This window comes from Sardina pilchardus, chromosome 14, assembly GCF_963854185.1.
Source record: "Sardina pilchardus chromosome 14, fSarPil1.1, whole genome shotgun sequence".
In the NCBI taxonomy this organism is placed as follows: domain Eukaryota; kingdom Metazoa; phylum Chordata; class Actinopteri; order Clupeiformes; family Clupeidae; genus Sardina; species Sardina pilchardus.
In genome coordinates this window covers 31,059,381-31,081,901 of record NC_085007.1, presented here as the reverse complement: position 1 = coordinate 31,081,901, position 22,521 = coordinate 31,059,381, and the positions used below count along the sequence as shown (strand labels likewise).

At 41.5% G+C, this 22,521-nt stretch overlaps 3 protein-coding genes across 3 annotated transcripts; 1 reads left to right on the top strand and 2 right to left on the bottom strand.

Moving 5' to 3' along the window:
* Positions 1-4,270: 4,270 nt before the first annotated feature.
* LOC134101490 (uncharacterized) lies at positions 4,271-9,089 on the top strand. Its single transcript, XM_062555208.1, has 3 exons — positions 4,271-4,373; positions 8,103-8,374; positions 8,764-9,089. The coding sequence occupies exons 1-3, from the start codon at positions 4,283-4,285 to the stop codon at positions 8,815-8,817; spliced, it is 417 nt and encodes a 138-aa protein (XP_062411192.1). The 5' UTR covers positions 4,271-4,282; the 3' UTR covers positions 8,818-9,089.
* A 2,376-nt stretch (positions 9,090-11,465) lies between these two features.
* Positions 11,466-13,570, bottom strand: rx3 (retinal homeobox gene 3). The gene is made up of 3 exons (XM_062554964.1): positions 13,284-13,570; positions 12,925-13,135; positions 11,466-11,900 (listed from the first exon to the last, which is right to left on the bottom strand). Exons 1-3 carry the CDS (start codon positions 13,568-13,570, stop codon positions 11,466-11,468), a joined length of 933 nt encoding a protein of 310 aa, XP_062410948.1.
* Positions 13,571-16,990: 3,420 nt separating this feature from the next.
* cplx4a (complexin 4a) lies at positions 16,991-22,128 on the bottom strand. Its single transcript, XM_062555228.1, has 3 exons — positions 21,971-22,128; positions 19,230-19,317; positions 16,991-17,218 (listed from the first exon to the last, which is right to left on the bottom strand). Exons 1-3 carry the CDS (start codon positions 22,126-22,128, stop codon positions 16,991-16,993), a joined length of 474 nt encoding a protein of 157 aa, XP_062411212.1.
* Positions 22,129-22,521: the final 393 nt, after the last annotated feature.

The following is a 22,521-nucleotide window of genomic DNA, read 5'->3' as shown; positions in this document are numbered from 1 at the left end:
CTAGGATACTACTACCAGACACACACACACACACACACACACACACACACACACACGCACACACACACAAATGAAGCTGTTGGGTTTTGACAAACAGTAACTAAGCGCTCTAACATGCTTGACAAAATCACCAATGCTTCTGCGGTCACTATTCAAATAAAAAATGTGCTGCTTGAAATCATATCAATACAAGCTTCCCAATTTTCATTTTATTACTGATGAATGATATAGGAAAAGTAAATGTTTGAATGAACAGGGTCTTTCTGACTAATCACGTCAGTCAACAATGCAGCACCGCTTGCCCTGTACCTGACACAAAGAGAAAAAAAAACAAGGGCCAAAAAAAACCCAGTTCAAATACAAATGTGCTGATAGGATATAACAGAATAATAACAATGTTCAGCTGGGATACACAAGCCCTTAGTGTTGATGGGGATGCTTGGGTGCTGAATGGCCAACACAGATGACAGAGTGATTTCCTCTGCTTTAGTCACGTCACATGCCATTTCCTTTCCATGAGCAACAAACAACCTTCTGGATCAAGCTAAATGAACAAGTGCAATTTAATGAATAAAAAATGGTAAGATGATTGGGTGTTTATGCAGGTAAATTGAAGGTGTTCTCTGTAGAAACAATATGAGAGTGAATGAGAGACAAAAACATGTGTGTGCTGCACACCAGTGAGAGTGTCTTCCGCAGAGAGACAAAAGAGCAGAGAGCGGGGGGACGCTCGGAGTCGCTAGCTGGGTTAGCAGCGGCAGCCACAGCTGCTGCCTTTATTAAAATGGATGGGTGCACTGCGGCCAGGCTCCATTACGTCCTCTCACATCTGCACGATCCACAACTATGGGCCAGCCTGGCCTGTTAGATCATGACGAGGGGCAGACAAAGCATTGCAGAGAGGAAAAGAAGAAGAACATAACAAAAGCAAAGAATGAAGTACTGGCAGAGCTGAGGCCTAGCACAAAAAAACAGACAATAGACATCTGGTGTCATCCAGCTCAATGCTAAATTACCCCGTATATGCCGCGCTCACTCTGGTTACTCCCTCAGTCCAGCCATTTCAAAAGGACATGCTCATTTTCACCGTTCAGACAGTAATGCGCATAAAGCCAGAAGAGTGGCGTCTCACACACTCACACAAACAGCAGTATGGAGAAACATGCAAGTCAGCCACTCCTCACCCTTGCTGCTGCAGCTGCCGCGGCAGAGCAACAAGATCAAGAAAAGCTCCCTTCCTCTCCAGCCGCAGTCACAACATGCATAAGCAGGAGCAGAGCCCCCTCCATCCGCCCTCTCCTCTCTGTCCTCCCCCCTTCCCCGCCCCCACAGTCAAGCAGGGCCCAGAGCAAGGGGGTCTCATTCTATCCAAAGAGGGGTCGGTGACCTAGGGCATGCCTCTCCCTGACAGCCGAGACCCGGCAGTGCGGCCGGCTGAGAGGGGGCCGCTCCCCCATCCTCGGCTCCTGCTCGCCACTCTGCCCGACTGCCAGACACACACTTGCCCTGGGTAGAGCGCCTCCTCAGCAGCCCTGGTGCCTGACATGGCCCTGGTCTCCCTTAAGGCTCCTGGCCTCTTTTGGCTGCCCTGGGACGGCCAGCTATCTCACTGGAGCACAGTGACTGCATTGTTCATGAGCCTCCATCTGCCTGAAACCGGTTTCAGCTGGTTCCGGTCACCCCACATAAAGGCTGTGCTGCAGAGGAGCTACACAGAGACACAGGGAGACACACACACACACATGACACACACATACTGCTTGCTCTTCTGTGATCACGACTGAAATATCTTTTCGATAGCAGCATAGAGGTATGGTGTGACTATAGCCAAAATATAATAGATCCCTGCTCAACATTCTGGGCTGTTGGATGGTGATCTCTAGACATTCATGTTTCAGGATATGAGTTGCTAATCCTGCATCATGTCCACACAAGCCCTGGTGTGCAGGGCAATCAGACAGTTATGCTGGGAAATGCTGTGAATAAAACTAATCTAAAGTGAGTAGTGAGATTGCCTGTAATCAACCGATAAAACCATATCAAAGAAAACCCCTATTACCAATGCATTATTCCGTGCAAATCCATGATAAATAACAGGATGAGTAATGATTCTTAGTCTGTTGTCTCTGTCACTCTCTCTCTTCTCAAAATATGCTGCTCTCTCTCTCTATCTCTCTCTCTCTCTCTCTCTCTCTCTCTCTCTCTCTCTCTCACACACACACACACACACAGTTGCTGGGCAGTGGGCAATATACCATGGTCTGTGGTCAGTGAAAAAATGAGAACAATAGGCCATGATACAACTCATACAAGCTCTTGTCCTCTCTTACAATTCTATGCTTCCTCCCTCCTTCCTCGTCCCGAACACATTTCTGTGTTTAAATCCTTTGCTCCTATCCTATGCTTGTTCTGCCTTTGCACATAGGAAACCATGGAGAAAGAATGAGGGCTTGCACGGAGCTGGGCCTTTGTTTACATGAGCACTCCCAGGCTGATGCGCTTCTCTTCTGAAAGGGAGGCAGAATGGTGAAAACAACACCAAGAGAAGGGCAAGATGCAGAAGGCTGGTTTGGGAAACAGTAGAAGCTACCATCACTCTCTATTCCAGAGGAACAACCTGGCTCAAGGACATAAATGGGTAGAATTGTCAGTGGTCAGAGCAATGAAAGCTGTCAAGCGTGGCTCCGTCCAACAAAACACTGAAACCCCACCATCTACAGTATATGTTGCCATTCACAAAAAAAAAAAAAAAACAAATTCAGAATTGAGTCAATATAGCCTGGCCTGAGGTTAATACCATTTTATGTGGTACATAATGCTATGAGCCATCATCATCATTCAGATGGAAATACATTATCTTTGCAATAATATGAACATTAAATGGCCATGTAGAATACTGTGAAGGTGCTTTTATTACGTACATCCATTATTCAATATGGCTGGTAAGATTACAAAAACAAACAAACAAAAATAAATATCTGATTACTGGTGTAATGTGCCATTCTAGAATATTAGCCTAAGTAGTAGCCTAGGCTATCAAATGTTTGTGTCCCATTGGTGTAAGAGCCAGTAACCCTAATTACAGCTTAATAAAGGCAGCAGAGGTGTGCATCAGGGGAGTGGCCCTGACATCAGTGCCAACACAGCATGCACATCCCACCTTACAAACTCTATGGTATACCCAGTCATCACAGGTCCACATAGTTGAGTACCATAACAGGAAGTAACATCTACAGGAGACATTATGACAAGGCTTGTCCAATGCAAGCCTTTGACACACAAGGCCTTCTGTCACTACCTCTCACCATGACCAAGGACCAGGCTGAACACACCCTCAGCACAAACAGTAAATGTCAGACGTTAGAAAGTGACCTACCTTTATTTTAGGGTAAGCAGGGATGTCTCTCAATTTGTTGGTGCTTTGAGGTAGGAAGCCATTTCCTCAGCAGGATAGCTCAGGCAAATGTCAGAGGCAAGAACAGCCATGATTCATGCACTAAGCTCTGCCAGGCTCTTACAAGCAAATTAGTGCCTGCAATGATACATAGTGTGTGCAGGAAAGGGGATCAAAAGGGAATGATCTCTTGGCTGTCAAAAAAGCTCTGAAAAATGTAAAGATGGATGCACGGCCTGTGAGACGGCAGACTGATTTGCTCTCACTGACGCCACTAGCAGCAGCAAGACATTAAGGGCTGCTGCCCACCCCCAAGATGTTCAGGCGGTCACGTGATAACATTTGTCATATTGATGCTGGCTGCGGTGTGAAACTAATATGGCATCCGCTTATTCATTCATTGCATTGATTCGTTTCTTGTCATTAATGTATAACATACAGTATGTTAAGTTCGTAAGCATCTAGAAGGTGTTAGACGATGACGATGTAGGTTAGTCCCAGTGATAGCCTAGTCGCGCTACAGCTGGCTTTGCAGATGCTATCTTCCTTTCCCAGAATCCCTTTCGGTAACATTTCTCTTCAACGATGATTTCAGCATTTAAATTACGGAATATACCCCACAAAATCTCAGTAACCACAAGACACCAAATTCCACGCGTTTGTTTGGAAGTGTGCGTGATGTTCCGACCCTCTAAACGGTAAATAGGACAAAACACATATTGCCTATCCCATGAGCCACCGCGGCTCGGTGAACAGCAGCCTTTGGTCATCGCCAAAACTTATTGTTCTTATATGTCGACTCAATGCCGCAAATATGACCGTGCGTTTAATTGCCTTAGGAAAACACGCGCATTTGCAACTCATACGGGAACAAAAGACGTCCTGAAAATGGTCAGGGGGACACTTACCCAGCTGCCTCCGCGGTCCAGTGTTTGGATAAGCGACCATCCCTGGCTAGACATACCCAATATCATGCACTGTGAGTTGTTACACGGCAATAATACTCTGAAATAACCTACAATATGAAGAAAACAAGTGAATGAATTTATTGGGAAATGTTGGAGGAATATAAGGCAATTCATATAATGATCCGGTCACAGTGATGCAGACTTTCTACATTTCCGACCTGACAAAGAACTGACAACCCAATTTGTGGAGGGACTGATTTTCCCATAAGCCTTTGCCCATAACAAGGTTGAGATGCGTTGAAACTACAAAACAATAAGACTTTTTTTTTTTTTTTTTTTTTTTTTACTATTTTGCTATTTATTAGATAGAACACATGTGTCTCAAAATTGGACAGATTCAGCTCTAAGCAGAGATGGGAATAGGACAGGTTAGGCCCAATTGGAAATTTAGCAGCCGCTTCACCCAGTGCAACGTTGTCTCTGAGATAGCCTAAAAGCTGCCTTACTGTAAGAGCTTAAACATAGGTGAGTCCTAGTTGTGCTGCTGTGTCAATCAATTGTCTTGTGGATCTATCCCTAGGCTGGACGTATAGGACTACACAATAAAAAGACAGTTTGGACAGGAAGCATTAAGCAAAGAAGCATTGGTGTCTGTTGGTGGTTTGACAGACTGAAAATAATATTCATATTATAGCAATTAAATCTGTTTTACCCTGATAGTCTAGAACATTTTGCACCCTGGTCTACATAGGGCTAGGCTGTATCACAAATAGGCTATTCTTTTAGGTGGAAACAGATGTGCCATAAACTACATGATCTTTTTCCTATTTCTGGAATAAAAGGCCATAGGCCTACTAAGAATGAAAATATGAAAATTGATACTTCTCAATATTGCACAATTATAGGTCTAAGACAGCAATCATGAGTTCCAATATGTTTAAAGGCAAACGTGTCGGAGTTAATAGACACTCTCTGTTGAAAGCTGCCAGGCTGCAAGAGCTCATCAAATTATACCTCTGCGTTGAGAAGAGTATTGTGAATATGACACCTCAAGCCAACCATGAAGGCTACCTTTCATTATGATTTTATCAGAAACATTCTCAATGCTGCACTCTAGTGGTGTGTTTTATTTTCAGCACTGGATAGATAAACGCTGCCTTGATCTGTGCCACTTTACTTTGAACATTGTTTTTTTTTATTAGCCTGCAACAATCTGTTCAAGTGTTTTATTGTTATCACTACTATTATAATTTGAATTAATTTTATTGTCAATGACGAAGAGGGGCCTTTAGCAAGTTTTTATGAAGTAGTATCCTAAACTAGTAATTTGGATAGGATAATAATATTTGACATTTTTAGACATGTCTACCATGATGAGACACCTGAAAGTGATGCTGTTTGACATGATAACCATCAAGTGAACAAAAACTGAGAGATTATAGCTATACTGATATTAGAGAAGATAGGTCAGATATGTTAAGGCATCCTCAAACAAAAAATGTGGTGCGGCTGAAAGACATTGGCTTGCAGGAGCATGTGACCTTAGTAAAGGTTAAGACCATCTTCAGAAAGGTCAAAGGAGAGGCTGGTGGATGTCTTTAATGGAAATGACTCAGGATAACTCAGGTATGAGATGTGACTTTCATTTTCAGCAGAGGCCTAATGGATAATTGTCTGGTGCACAGTGACAGCTGTCTTACTAGATGTTTCAATGATAACTTCATACCCTAAAGCGATTTATACCCCATTTGTGTGTGTGTGTGTGTGTGTGTGTGTGTGTGTGTCCCTCTCTCTGTTTGTGTTGTGACTCGTGTGATTTGTTCATTTAGTAAATTAGTGTGTTCCATGTTACAATCAATATAGCAGATTTTTCCAGATTACTGATTTTAGACCTGCATTATTAGATATATAGTATTACTATCTGTGTATTTGAAGTATTTATTCTAAAGCAGTATTAGATGGAGGTGTTTTTGTTGTTGTTGATGGGACCGTTTCAGTCTCTCAGCTTTGGAGTAAGATCATTGGCAATATATAAACTTGCTTGTCTGGAGCAAATGTTTTTTTCTTTGCAGATATGCATACAAACTGACCACTGACCTCTCCTGAATATCCAAGTTTGTGTTTTAGGCCGACCTTGACTAGCAAGGTTTAATTGGGCAGAACAATGGAATATACTTAAACATACCATGTTTGTGTATATCATATCAAAAAACAAAATAATATCAAAAAAGCACCAGAGTTTGGTGTTTAGTAGGCTTTGTCTCAAAATAAGTCACAAAAGTGGTTTCCGCATGAAGTGGTTTCAGTCTTAAACCAGTTGGCCCATGGATAAACCTTGAACCAATCTACAGTAACATTGAATGGTTCACTTACTGCAAACATGCTATCAAAAGCCAAGACAGAAATGGATCATCCTACCCAGCTGACTGAGGACGGAACCCCCTCATCATAATTAATGAAATTACATTGACATTTCCCTCTGAGGTCATTTCTGTACACACAATGCCGAATAATGACAGACTCTTTCAGTATGTCACTTTGCATTTCATCTCTGCCGCCTGCTATAATTTCGAAACAACTGTGACGTAAAGCCTCGTTGGAGGGAATCGTTTTTTAAGGCGTTCAGACTCCACCAAAGGCGTAATAGCACTGGCACTATCATTTAATAGCCTAAACAAACTAAACGTCAGTCTTGCTCTTATGATTCTTTAGGTTTCGTCACGGCGTCGTATAAATTCACTGATTATGCCAATTGGTCACACACTTTTTGCGCTCAAAGAGAAGAGTTCACCCAAACAACGGAATACGGATCTTTTGACGCTGCTTAGGATATTTTAGGACAGTTCTCATTGACAATGTGCCTTCCTTGGAGATGCAGGCAACTTATTGCAATAGTAATAATTTTAACGTCCGTCGTCTGCGATGGTCAGTTAGATAATTCTGGAAAGATGTACCCGAGGGGTAACCACTGGGCTGTAGGTGAGAAACAATTGTTTTACTCTGACTTAGGCTATTTATTATTGCATGCCACAGCTTTGAACGGCCAATGGCTTATTTTCCACAAACCCCATGGCTCAAACGCGTTGTTTGTTGGTGAAAATAAGACTGAGCAGCAACCAACTATCTAGCACTTACTTAACAAGCCTGAAAGTCCATGCGCGCCATCGATCTATAATAATCAAATAATGCAGCTCACTGGTCAAAACAGTTTTGTGGATGGGTGTAATCAGATGTTGCAGTGCAATGTTGTTTTGACAAGTTCAACACAAATGAAGCAAAACTCAGTTTTACTAGACACTGTGAACCACTGTAGCTACAGAGTGAGGTGTAGGATATAACCTGAAAATCAGAGGACACACTTAGACTGTGATGGAGAGATCGGGTGGTGTTTCTGTTGATATATATATATATAAAAAGATGTTACCACCACATCAGTATAGGCTATCTACAGTTATACATCTCAACAACCTTTATTTCAGTCTTTTTTGTTTTTTCTTTATTCAGATGTTTTATCCACTTGTATGGTATTTGAACCACAGGTTGGAGTTCTAAAAGCATGGTGACTATATGAATACTTTCAGCTGATGTGCAGATAGTTATGATAGAGTAACATTTCTGTTATCCTTGCAAATGGCATGTTTTGATAAGTGTCACCATTTTACCTTTGGTTAAAAGCCAATGCACAATTGCTTGCCAGTACAGTGACATGCATTTGGTTAAAAGCCAATGCACCTGCAGTCAGTACAGTGACATAACATTTCTTTTGTTTTGTATTCCTCTATCTATCTTGCCTCTCGCAGGGCATCTGATGGGCAAGAAGAGCACAGATACTCAGATGCAGCCTGAAGAGAGGGACAGAGATACGGCTCCGTTTGCTGCATCCTCAACTGGAGGCAGAGAACTGGACAGGACACTGGGGCCATCCTCTCCCTTCTGGGCTTTGATCAGAACCTTGCTGACCACAGAACAGGACGAGGTGCCAGTCAACCAAAACATAAAGCACATCCAGAAAATGCTGGAAGAAAGAAGGCAGATGGATGAACAGAGGGAGCTCTACAGACATGTACAAGAGGTGGGTGTGACATGTTAGTCCTCCTGACATGGGACCAAAAAAATGGTGTCCTCTGCAGAGAGAGAGAGAAAGAGAGAGAGAGAGAGAGAGAGAGAGAGAGAGAGAGAGAGAGAGAGAGAGAGAGAGAGAGAAAGAGAAAGAGAGAGAGAGCGTGACGCTACATAATGTTAGGATATTCAGAGACAACTAATTACTCGGAACCATTGGGCAAAGTCATGAGGCTGATTGGGGTTGAGTGCTGAGCTGTGACCTCAACCGTATGTTGAAGATGACAAAGAGAGAGTAATTAAAACTGGACACATTGAAACAAGCAAAGAAAACCACCTTGCTTTGGCTGTCCATTGTTTAATCTCTCTGCTATTCTCTTGTGTGTCTGTCTGTATCTCCAGGTGGCAGACTGGTTGTTACAGGCTTTGGTAAGGAAGCAGAGCAACTCCAGCTAGATACCAGGCTCAAAGGTTTGCCCTGATGCAGAGACAATGTGTGCTATCAGACGTTTCCTTTTCTTTGGACACCTCCTTGAAGTCAAGCTTGAGAGGGAAATACAACATATTAAATAATAATAATATATATAATACATAATATTTCAGGCTGATTGTATGTATTACATAAATAAAGTCCTAGGTTATATTTTTGTATGTGGACCCCTTCCTGTTAACAGTAACTATATACTTACTGTTTTATATGAATTTATCAACTGGCATTAACTTACAACTTACCATTTTGTGAAGATAAATCTCAATAAATTTGTTTCTATTGGGAAACCCTTTTATGTCATTTTAGCTTTGTATGTTAAATACGTTGTTTTCATGATAGACATCCTGTTTTTAAATTGAGTCTTCTTCATATCAAGTGATTGCCCATAATATTATGTCTGCAGGCTTTGACATCTGCCTTAATGATGTCTTTAATGTTGGCTCATTGGTTTGACACAATGTACTACCGGTGTTGAAAGAGGTTGTAGCCTACAGTACAGACCAGAGACCAATGGCCACAGGTGCAAAACTACAGCACTGGTCAATTTATCAACCACAAGGTGGCAGAAATGGATCACAGTAACATAGTTTCAAATATAATAGACACAGCCCTACTCTCCTTGGTGTGAAAGTAATGGAAATGAGCTTATCAACACGCTGGCTTTATTGCCTTTCAACCCGAAAAAGAAACACACAAATAAACAACAAAAAACACCAATAAACAATCAGGACCGAAGCTCAACTGCTACCTACTGACCTTCAGAGTCAATGCAAACAGGCTCTTCAATGTGGAGTTGTCTCTTCAGGAGCGGATGGCGGTCTTTGTGACAGCACCCTAATGGGACACTCAGGGAATATAATTACGGTCTTAGTTGTCCACGACAATAATGGTTGAAAACTGATGGGGCCATCTCCCTCTCAGTTTGTTACCTTACAACAATAAATTCAATTAAGAAGGTCCAGGGTCTCTCAATGAAAAATGTTAATTGGAACCAATGTCTTTAGTTAAACACATAAAGCGCATCCTTGTTCGCACAACTGGAGACATGCTTTTGTGCTCTCGTTTTCTTTGGCTTAGGGCCCACTGATTTAGAAAGTAAAAGTAAGTGGAGACTATGTGCCTATATCTTTCAAAGAAGTTTATATATACTGTACAGTATAGGACACCTGCGGCCTGTAAAACCAGATATATAAACTCACCCAAGATGCAACAATCGGCAAAAAACGTTATCCCCTGAGCATATGACAAAAGTAGTGGTTGTATGAGATCAAAAGTAATTCCATCACTTTTATGAATTATCTAATAATGGCCTCAATGTGATGGGGCATAGAGTTGACCCATTGTGCCACTAGAGGGAGATACTGACCACGTGCTATGAAAAGATATACTGTCATGAAGCCTGAAGGTCCACCTGCGCACCCTTATGGTGTACGAAGTTATATAGCTTTACCACACATCCCTGGATCAGTCAAAAATATGTCAAAAAGTGAAGAAACAGGTAAGATTCACACACATTTGTTATCACACATTTGTGTATTTCTTCAAAATATTTTATTGCAAATTCAGTTTAAGAAGTTAGAATATCTTTAACTGAAATATCAACACATGTAGAGCTGTAATGAACTGTAGAATCATTTGGTACAGAAATGTATGTGTTCTTTAGAGATCAGTGGTATACACACTTTGAGTTAAAGGAGCACAGTATACGTCATTGTGTTCCATGACACATCAGACACTGCCATTGGCAAATGTTTTGAGTTTAGCTTAGGGTGGGATATTGCAAAATGAATAACTGAAGAATTTAATTCCAAAACGTTTTATCCTCCATTTTGATGAATTTTCATAAATATTTTGTTTTAATTTTGTTTTCCAAAGCAATTTCAGCGGAACTGCAATTGAGTTATTGTTATTTGATTTAAAAAACAACACAACATGACTGCAATTTCTTGATATTACTTGAAATACACAATTGAATAGCTTATTAATGTTTTAAAAATGGAGATAGCGTTTTGGAACTAAACTCTTCAACTGTAAAATAAATTACAACAATTGGAAAACATATAGGAATGCATTTAATGCTGATTGGTGATGACACACAATTTATTTACACCTTTAAAAATAAATCTAGGTACAGAGTAGAGTTGGAAAAGAACATAAAGTGATATCACAAGCATGGTTTGAACCAAATTAGTGCAATAAATAGATTATCTTTGCATTTGATCATTACAGAACATGGAGAGCAAATGGAAAGAGATCATTCTTCTATTCATTTTCCTCAGCTCAGGATTGACACAAAAATCATGTGTAAAAATCCATTCGCAAATCTGTATTAGATAAATGGCACCCACACAACAAAGAGAGACCATTTCACCAATAATATAACTCAATGAATGCAGGAATGACTGTACATGTTTTATTTACAGTCATTGATATAACCTCTTGTATGTCAGCGAAGGATTCTCCAGAACATCAGCATTATGCAGCATGCTGCAGGACACATTTCTGATCATCAGGTCCTGGGATCTTTACCCAAAACATCTCGGAATGCCCGGAAAAGGGTTCCACCAGAGTTCATGTTTATAAGTTCAGGGTTCATGATTGTAAACTCATGATTTCACCATGTCTTCCCAATGGATTGAATATGCTCTTTGGCTTTCATGCGCAGTGATGCGATACTAGTGTTGCGGGGGTCTGAGTCCTCCAGTGACACCTTGTCCATGAAGCCTGAGCACTGGTAAGGAGGCGGGGGGCACATGCTGCCGATGTGGGGCAGGCCGTGGCTCAGCGATGGAGCGCTGAGGAAGGGTGGGGGTGTGTAGCTGCCCGAGAGGCCTTGCTGGGGCCCCATGAAGCCAGGTAGCGACTGGAGGGACGCTGAGCTGGAGAGGGGGGTGCTGAGCCACGGCTCCAGGCTGAGGCCCGAGCCCAGCGCTTGGGGTGATGAGCGGCTGAAAGACAGCATGGAGGTGGCAGAGTCTTGGAGCTTGATGGAGCTCACTTCCAGCTTCTCTTGACGACGCCACTTAGCTCGGCGGTTCTGGAACCACACCTGAAATCAAACAGAACAAAATCAGGCTCACGTTCTGCTCATGTGGTAATGGTGCTATGCATGCCTAAAGCATTAGCTCTGTTTGGAACTAGAAGATATACGCACATTTTATGTCTCAACATGTTCTTTCTCACATGTTCTTTCACATGTACACATTTGCCTTTACCCTTCAGTTAGTTTATTTAGGACCATCAGACTATGAAGTAATTAAAAACATTTAGAATAATCTACAAGCAATTAGGCATAATTAAATGATGTGAAATTGAATCATTAAAATATTTTTATAGGGTGTAAAATTACAAAATTGGTCTTTTGGCCAATTATTTTCTGGTTAGGACATTACTGAAGAGAGGAGATTCCAATAGTTTAACAAATGGTGTAAACGGCAATTAGCTATTCACACATAGGCCTATCAGAAATATCAGAAAAAAAAATATCAGAAAAAAAATCAGAAAATGCATCCTATACTGCAATATTTAGGCCAATATTTGCAATATAATAATTATGAAATTGACGTCGGAAATGGAAAGCATCACATCTCAAATGAAAAGAGAACTATACTTAGGTCTAAATAAAACTAAAATGGATAGCCTAAAATCGCCATCAACCCCACATAAATGCAGCAGCGTCAGTCAAAATGAATAACCAAGGACTCATTATATGAGGCTACTCATTGCAACTCACCAAAAGTGCAACATTCATATAATATTGGGGGCATTTTACGCAGAAAGGTTACCATTTTTGTATCTATATTATTTAGTAAAGGTTGCAGGTCGGGATAATCTGATTTTAAATGGTGAAAAAAACATGCAGCTTAATTTATGGCCTATAACTGTAAATATTGTAGGCTAGCCTATCTTTTTTTTTTTTTGCGTTATTTCAGGGTTTATGTTGCTGAAAAGTAGGCAACCTAAATATTTTACATTTTTGTAGGCCTAAAGATAAGGACGAATTTCATGTGATTCCACTGGACATGATATATGTGACCTCAACACATAAATGACATAAATACACGTATGCGTACCTGCACGCGGACCTCTGGCAGGTTGACTTTGAGCGCGAGTTCCTCTCTGCTATATACGTCAGGGTAATGCGACTTCTCGAAGGCACGCTCAAGTTCGTGCAACTGAAAGGTCGTGAACGTGGTTCTATTCCTGCGGTGTTTTTTCTTCGGATTTTCATCATCTGATAGTTTACAGTCTCCATCAGTCACGGAACTGACCGCAGAATTTGGTCTAGAGGAACAGCAAACACCTGCAAAAAGGCGAAACAGCAAAACAGTTAAAGCAAGGAGGTAAACATCTTTTGACATTTTAAGGCCTACGTTAGGGAGAAAATATAGTGTATGATTCAACACGCTAAGCGATCATATAAAAACCCTACAAGAGAACAACGCACATGACAGAGTTCAGACACTTACTCTGAAAAGTTTCTGAGTTGTGTTCCTTCCGAAGCGGCGAGACAGCAGGAGTGTGGCCTCTGTGTGCATCCGGAGCAACTCGAGGTGATCCATTATAAACATACGTCGAATGAAACATATTCCCGTCTTTAAATCCCAAGATTGCTTCAATGCTATGGACTCTGTTAGAGTTGCCCGGGCTTCGGACTAACCGTGGAGAAGTTGACAGACTTTCTTCCATTCTCTGAGTCTCACAACCAAGCAGTCTCATTTAATTACCGCAGCAAGGAGAAACGTTCAGTAGGCTACCACAGTCTAACACGTGCTGTCAAATTAAGCTATCAGAAACTTCCTTAGAGAATTGGAAACTCGCAGTCTCTAAAACAAATAGTGTAGTCTGCACTCTGTTGAATTACTTGTGGCAACCTTCTAGGTCATAGTCAGTAACAGTGAAGATGCTGTTTACCCCGGGCGCTTTTAAAGGAGTCCCCTCCTCCCTCTCCGGATCAGTCTTTGTGTGAGTGACAGCCCCTCTCCTCTGATGCGCAGGGACCGTTAGATTTCCACTGGATTCTCAGGACAGTGGGACAACCAACTCCTCCCAAAGTGTGGCCATCCCCACTCCCCAGTCATAATCCGCCTCACATAAATCTTGAAACATTTTCATCTTCCAGATACCAGCGGCCCGCTATACGAGAATGGTTTAATGTGGGGGAATATCTACTGATCAGGTCAGAGATGTTGAAAGGGGATGCAGAGATGAGCTCAAGATCCTTGATTACTCCTAACTCCGCTCTGGTTCAACCCTCTCTGGAGGAGCCTGACAAACAATGATAATAGCCATATTGATAATATTAATAATGAAAGCCTATAATAATAGGGCAAATAATGCAAACTGTGATCTTAAAAATGTACTAACTTCAATGCATATAGTGCACTACTGTTTAGCCTAGGCCTTCACATTAGATTTTTTTTTTTTTTTAAACGTGAAACATTTTATCTGTCGTGCTGTACGGCTATTCAACGAGCTGAACCGTCTTCAATTTCGTTATTCGTGAATGGTGTCGCGTAAAAGCTGTGGAAAAGAAATGGGGAAAGCAAAGATTTTACGCCCAATTTTGAACATTTACAGAATGGCGGGTTCGGGCTACATGATCTCATGGATCAGGCATTTAGAGTCTGTAAAGCTACCCTACAATTGAAGCGCAGTTAATTGGAAAAATTTCCTAATTTCTTGAATGTTGAGAGGATGTGTGTAATTGCCTCTAAACAAAGATCGACAGCAGTTTGGTAATCCTATGACCACACGCTGCTTAAGGGGATTATTTTTTTTCTCCTAGTTTAAACTTAATAGCCTACCGTTTAGCTCTCCTGCAATAACTCAACATACCTAGGCAATGATTTATTGACACAATTAGTAAATTAACTTCTCATTAATATGCCAGTTTTTAAATGGAGAACGCCTATGAATCCATTACAACATTTATCTATCATTAACACATTAAAGTGATTTTAGATCTGTTATCAGAAGGGTGGTTGGCCATGTTTATATCACATTGCTGACAATAGGTAGGATAGGATACTTTTCATAGGATACTTTTTTAAATTAATAATTTCCTGAATACATACAGCAGTGTATCATGGGCTAAACAACTGTTTGCTTTACTTGATGAAACAGAAAAATATTCTTGAAGGATTTTCAGGAAGGCAATGCTCCATCCTCAACCAGAAAGATTTGTCAGTGTGTTTGTTTTTTTATAGAGACCAGGAGTGATGGGCAGAACACATCCCTGATTGGTCATGTCAATGAGCATGATTGCCATGTCACCCCCTTTTCTGTAGCCATCCTAATATGGGCCAAATGACTTAAGCAAGTCTAACACAGGCATTTAACTTGAGTGGATGACAGCCTCAGCTTCATTGATCCTATTAGCAGTTAAGCTTTTGAACTCAAAATCCAAGGCATTTTGCACAGGGGCACACATGAAATTCACAAGACTGAGGATTTTTTCACTCAAACTAATCACTCCTCTACAAAAGTTCCACAGTAATCACCAATTAAATAAAGACCCATTCCTCTCATCTGTATTCTTGAATAGTGTTAGTCTAAATCTGGTACTTAGAGCCTAATCTAATTCATTTAATCTAAACACATGGATGAAGTCCAAGTTGCTGCATCTTTGTGTGTAAAATACAGTCCTTTTGGGGCTTTGCATCTTAAATGCATGTTATCATGATTACCCAAGTGATTTACCACAAGTACGCTGACTGTTGAGGTGTATTATTTACAAGACAAAAAAATGTGTTAATTAACTAAAGATAACACCAGATTAATCTCTACTCGTTGGATAGCCTAATGTTTAATTAAAAGAGTTAATTCATACTGAATATATGATCATCCGCAATGAGAAACACAGTTTTGGTATTCCTTGATGCAGGGCACCATGTGACATTTTTGATTCACTGTTCACTATGACTGATTCACTCCTCACTATGACTTTGATTCACTGTTCACTGTGCTTTCGATTCACTGTTCACTATGACTTTGATTCACTGTTCACTATCACTTTGATTCATTGTCAATAGAGAGGGCAAACACCTAACAATAGACCATGAGTACGCATAAAATTACTATACATTCTGTATTTTGACATTTGTGTTGCCTTTGTTAATATACTGTAAGTCAATGATAAAACCTAACCTTTGTGGTTTATATTCCATTTATTTTTGCATGTAGGTGTTTCCCTGGCCATTGTCCTTGACTGAATGTTTGATTCCGTTGCTGGTTTCCCAAACACGTGTTTGTGTTAAATGCACATGGAGGTGAATCAGTATCTCCGTTTGGAGCCACACAGAAAGCAGCTGTTGGAGATGCTGGTAATATTGTGGGTCCAAAGGTTCAAGCGTATCTGTACTGTAATACTGATATATGCTAAGGGATGAATTCCAATTAAACAACAGACACAGTTACATATCACAGTTTTATTAAGTAAAACAATCAGCATTCATTTTAGCCAGCATTTACATGATTGTATACTTGAACAGAGTAAATCACTTCTTACATTATGCAATGAACAAATAATTGCTAAACACACATTTTCCCTGGCGGAACATTCAGCCAAATAAAGGAAGCTGTTGCTGCTGCTGCTCTTGCACTCATTTTGGTGAAATAACAGGTATGAAGCCAAGCAATGTTGTTAACACACGCTGATATGAATGATGAAGCATACTTAACATGAATTCACCAGTGATGTTATTTTAGATAAATAAAAATATTTAGAAATATGTATTATGACATTATTTGTTAACATATTTCAAAGTTGTGTAATTGCACTATATAGCTTCCTAGAGTCCTGGGTTTAGAGGGTGGACAGAGAGAGAAAAGGGGCAACATCTAAGACATGTTTTATTCATACATCACATACAAAAAAGATCTATCCCACAGGATTTTAGGATGGGGATGCACATCAATGGGCATGATTCAGAGAGATCTGTGGACAGGAGAGGAGGTTCCAACGACATCAGCTATGAGGTTCATCCAACCAGCCAGCAAACCAGACGTGATCAAAGCAAGGGGAGGAGAACGTGTCTCTGAACCGGACATTTCTTGAGAGCCAGAATGAATCACCTGTTTCCCTTATCATTTATAACTTTCGCTCCTTTCTCTTTTGGAAGTGGTCGTTTCCCCCGTTTACATGACAGAACACTTCTCCTCAGCCTTGCTTTTCACCTCGGCCATGGTTGCTGAGGCCTTCTCCTTGATCTGGTCCATGTCCATGTTCTGCAGGTTCTGCATCTGGCCCAGGATGGAGTCCTTCTCCTCCTCCTCGGTGGCGTCCTCGTCCACCATCTTCAGCAGCTCCTCAGGCACGTCCACGTCATCGCCGGCCATGGAGATCATGTTCTCATCCTGTTCACTCTGGGAGGAGAGGCAGGTCAGTCACACGGATTACAGGGACTGCTTTGGGTTGTCTTTCTACTTGTACTCTGTCTCTGCACAATGACTATAAACTTCTAATCTAATCTTAAAACATGGCACACATTTTTGATATGGCTGAACTGAATGTGGGGTGCAGTAGGAGATTCTCATGGATTCAAAAACGGAATGTTATATGACTGATAAGATGTGACTATCAATTTACAATGTTCAGTTCTGTCACTCATCCTGCTGATTGTCATTTGATGTTGACACAGAGGTAAACTTGCCCAAAAAAGCTATACCCAAGATAACCTAATAGCATTGCATTTATAGAGAACAAAAAACAACAAACCACAGGACATAATGATTCCCCCTTTTGATTGCCAGCTTGATAAATCATATTTCCAATGGAAGGTTATACCATAGGTGGCTTGCTGCTATCAGTGAAACTACATCGTTTTGAGTAATTTCAGTAACACTTGTCAAATTAGACACAGTGCACAGTGCTGGCTGTCTACACTCCAGCTTGCTAATTATTACTGCCGTCTGGTAGCTATTCAGAATTCATAACACAAACATTCAGAAAAGCTGAACATCTGTCTGTCTGACTATGACAATGACATGAGAATAGTCCTCTCTCTGCAGATTGAGCCTCAAAATGCCCTTGTTGCCAGATTAAATATGCAAGCACATTATGATGCATAATGTTTTTATAGTACACATATGGCCTCAATTTAAAAAAAGTTTCCAAAGGAGCATTGGTATCTACTAATCTATTTGCTATAGGCAACAAGGTTCAGGTACACTGACAGCATTGAAGCTGCACCAAAAGATTTTACAAACATGTAATTGTTAAGTGTTTGTGACTGCCTGTAAAGCTATATGTGTTGTTAAATGCTTTGATTAAAGGTGCAGCCAGGGATTTTACTTGAAGACATTTTTTGTCACTTTCAGCAATCATCTGTTCAGTCCAGGCTTTGAAAACTGGAAACTAACAAAGTGGAGACAGCCCCCAAATAAAATTGAAACCCTGCGTGGAATTTCTCTCATAATGAAGGTAGGGCTGAGCTGCCTCTCTGGCGTGTTTCATTTGGTCCTTGGTTAAAATATAATGTACGATTTTTGCACAAAGGCATCTGCTGATACATTTAAATGTAAACATTAATACGAAGAAACGTGACATCCTGTGCCTGTCTATTGGGATGTGTTCTTGTTGTTTTTGAAGAATTTACATATTGCCACATTTTGAATTTAGATAAATGATCAAATTTCTATTGGATGGTTGCCTTTATCACCATGCTTATCACATTCAAAGAACTAAAGACAAACTAAAGGACTAGAGGACAAATTAAAAGGACAAGAAGGACAACTAAAGGACCAGAGTGACAAAGTAACAAAGAACGAAGCTAAAGATTCCAGTGTAGCCTTTGGTCCCTTTAACACCAACAAGCATTTCTCAGACATGTAAGCACTTCCATCTGGAGTGCCGGCCTACCTTTTGCTCACTCATGCTGCCTTTCGTTTTAGGTCCAAAAGTATTCCACAGTGATAGATAGATCCCTCGTGAGGATGGACGCAGGGAGTCGGTCTCTACTAGAGCAGCGTGACTGGGACTGTGCGGTGCGGAGGGATGGACACCTCAGCCGTGAGCGGCAGATGGCCGGAACAGCCAGGGAGGGACTAACACTAAGGACACAGTATGGCACACGCAAAGTCCTCAAGTGATTTAGTTAACTCACTGGCGTGCTAATCTTTTGGCATTTATAGGCCTCGATCGCTTCCTTATTGGTCGCAATCGTTTCCTAGAGTGGGGGTGGGTATGAATCTGGGCAGCTGGCTAGATTTCTTTTTCCCTACAGGTGCTGTAGCATTGCCTGTCACATGGCCCGGGCCTTGGACAACACATAGGCCATGTATGTCCTGTGGACGCACTAAGATGCTAACTGTTGTTCAAGTCACTTCCTAGTTTACTCAGGGCTTCAGCTATAGCTCCCATAGTTTGGGGTCTTACCTTGGGCAGGCGGTATTTGTCTCTTAGGCACACCCGGAGCGTTGCCCTCTCCGCCTTCTTGTTCAAGAACTCTGAATCTCTCTCCATCCTGTCACACAAACATCACACAACATCAGTTGGCACAGCTATACCAGACACCATTGATAGTCATTTGACTTGGTTAGCAAGGAAAAGGCCCTTTCAGTCTGTTCCTCGAGGGTTTCCAGTTTTAACGTTCAAAATCAATGCAGATGAAACCTGTATTGATGAAAATGTGTCGGACTTTAGTGCTCTACAAAATGCTAACTTTAAAATGTTAAAAGACGTTTCAGTGCAAAAGTTTGTAGATGCAAATGCGATTTGTAGCTCAATGTTGTTTTCTGTGCCACTGGAAATGCCTTAGGAAGACACATTTGTGAATCTAGCTGACAGGGCCACACATCCAAACATCACACTCAAAAACCAGTATGTTCTTTTGGAGACTCAGGCCCTGCTAATGCATTAGGTCAGAACACTAGGCAAATCACTAGTGTGTGAAGTTCCAACTCTTCACAATGACAACAGGCAGTCACAACAGTTGTGCTTCCATTGTTGCACTTCACAGGTGTGCTGTCCTTCCCTGCAGCAGGTAGGAGCTCCGTAGGAGCTGTGTGTGACCTCTAGGGCTGAATGTTTCAGATGAGGTGAAGGGCTAAAGTGGTTCAGACTGCTAATCTCCTTGTCCATCCAGGGATGCAGTGACACCTGAGCCCAGGCCACGTGCCGGGCACTCCAGCAGTGCCGTGTGTGGACTGAGCCAGGCAGGTGACGCGCACACACGGCTCAAGACAAACACGAGTGTTTACGCCAGTACCAATGCCATTCTGGATCTCTACATGAATAAGGTTAATGTTTCTTCTCTTTATAAATCACACTAACAGAACTATGCAAGTGCTCTTGTGCGTGCACAGACATATCCCCCCCCCCCCCCCCCACACACACACACACATTCACATGCACACACGCGCACACACCCACCCACCCTCACACACACACACTCACATGCACGCATGCGCACACACCCGTGCAAATACTCACCCACACCCACACACACACACACACACACAATTCTATTTATAACATTATTGAAAAACATATTGTTGCTGTTATGTAGACTGGAAACACGTAGTTAGCCAATTAAATGTAAGGATTATGAGTTGAACAGATTTACACAGACAGATTTAGGATTAGGCAAAGATGCGATGTTGACAACAACCCTTCTAGTAGCAGGTGGTGAAGACGATCTAAAGGTGCTACTTTTGTGTCATTGTGTCGATTACTATTAGAATACAGGAACATAGTAAGTGACCAGTGAGAGCCAGAGACAGCACTACAGTGTATGCTTCAGTCTTATTGTTGGTTGGCAGTTGGAGATGGTTATTTGCTGGGCACAGGGCATCCATTCAGGCCAGTGGAAACATTGGCAAGGGGCCTGACACTCCATCACAGGCCAGAAAGCCTGTAATGTCCTTCCACTTAAGTTGGTGGTGTTTTCACCACAAGCAATTTATTCACCTACAAACCAATACATCATCCATATAACCAATGCATCATCACAGTTATTATATTGACAAAATGTTTTCAGTACATTAAGCTATGGTATCATTTACAAATATATACCATGGCCATGGTGTCCATAACACTCTGGTCACAGGCCTTGGGTGTATTGTTTGGAAGAAGCTCTTAGCTACGGGTAACAAATCAAAAAACCTTATTCTGTCACACCCATGTTGAGTTGCTGAGCAGAACCTCCACTCTGTCAATTCCTACTGAAGTTCTGATGACAATATACCTTGGCTGATCTGGCATCTAGTAAACACATTTAATGAACTGTCATGGAGTGTGAGATCTGTACAAGCACTGTTATTCTCTTTGGCTGAATAACGGGTCTAACTCTGATAATGGGCCAACAAATTCAATATACAACTAATAGACGCCACACAAACTGACAAAAGAGCATAAGCCATCACAACAGACTTCAAAGCATTTGTCCATTTTTGTTCACTCCCCCAAGCATGTTTGTGTGAAACAGTAGGCCTTGTGTTTACCTGGGCTAAGCCCCTGTCTTGAGGGCAGCTAAGCTGCCTGTTCCTGTGACGTTTACTCTCTGATGTCATGACCACCATGATCAGTACTTTTCTATTGTCACAAAGCCCCATCTTTTCTGGTGCAATTCTAAAATGGAATAGCTACCTTTGTAAATCCATGTGATACCAAATTTAAGTATTATACAGCTGTGTATCATAGATTAATCTTCATCTCAATGACACATAGAACACAACAGTGTTTAGAAGCCATGTTTATCAGGTTCACACTCTGTATTGCAGGTATGGCCATCAAATTAGAGAGGAAACTATGGGTTGGGATGTTAAAAGACGATATGATGCAAGTATAGAAATGAACATGTGTGACATGTCTACTGTCATCATTTGACCTTTAGGGAAATTATTGCAGATATGAGTTTTGAAAACCATTGAGGATAAAGGTCAATCAAAAGGGCGAGATAAAAATGCTTGCTCCACCTTTGTTTACAATCATCAACAGCTCTGAAAAACACCCAAACATGATTCAAATGTGTATCTAGCCATTAACTGCTGCTAAACTGCTTATAAACAGGCTAATGTCTGCTGCACGTCGTCAGACGAGTGGATGGCGTTTATGTCCCGTCTGGCTGCCTATCATCTGATGAGAGTAAAATGGCGGAGCGCTCCCTCAGTACTTACTTCTCCTCCACCAGCTGCTTCTGGTACTCCTCATACTCCTCCCGGGTCATGCCGGCGGCGGCAGCGGGGTCTTTGGGGGTCTCCTCCTCAGCTTTGTCTCCACCCCCCATCACTCCCGACAGGGGGTTACCTATCATGGTCTTGATAAGAAAAGCCATTTTTGCCCTATGGGAACCTGGAGAGATTCAGATGCAAATTTGTAATTGAATCAAAAAATTCCAGCAGTGTTATGGCCCCTGGTTGGACTCCTTGCAGTACCTAGTGTGTGTAGCCAACCTGCCGCCTATCTCTCTATCTGTTGTGAAGGGCACACTGTGACGACGCTGAGCAGACGCCAAAAAAAGAAAAAAACACACACACACAGTTATGCTGGGGCTGTAATCCCGGATTAAACCTCCCCACTCCACTATTCTGAGGGGCAGATGGCCTGGGCTTGTTTTTATCAATTTATACTTCCTACCCAAAGAGTGGAAGTGATGGTCTAAAACAGATGAAAATGTCTCCTCTGAAAATGAGAGGTTGTGCTTTGCAACTAAAGGTCACCATGAAAT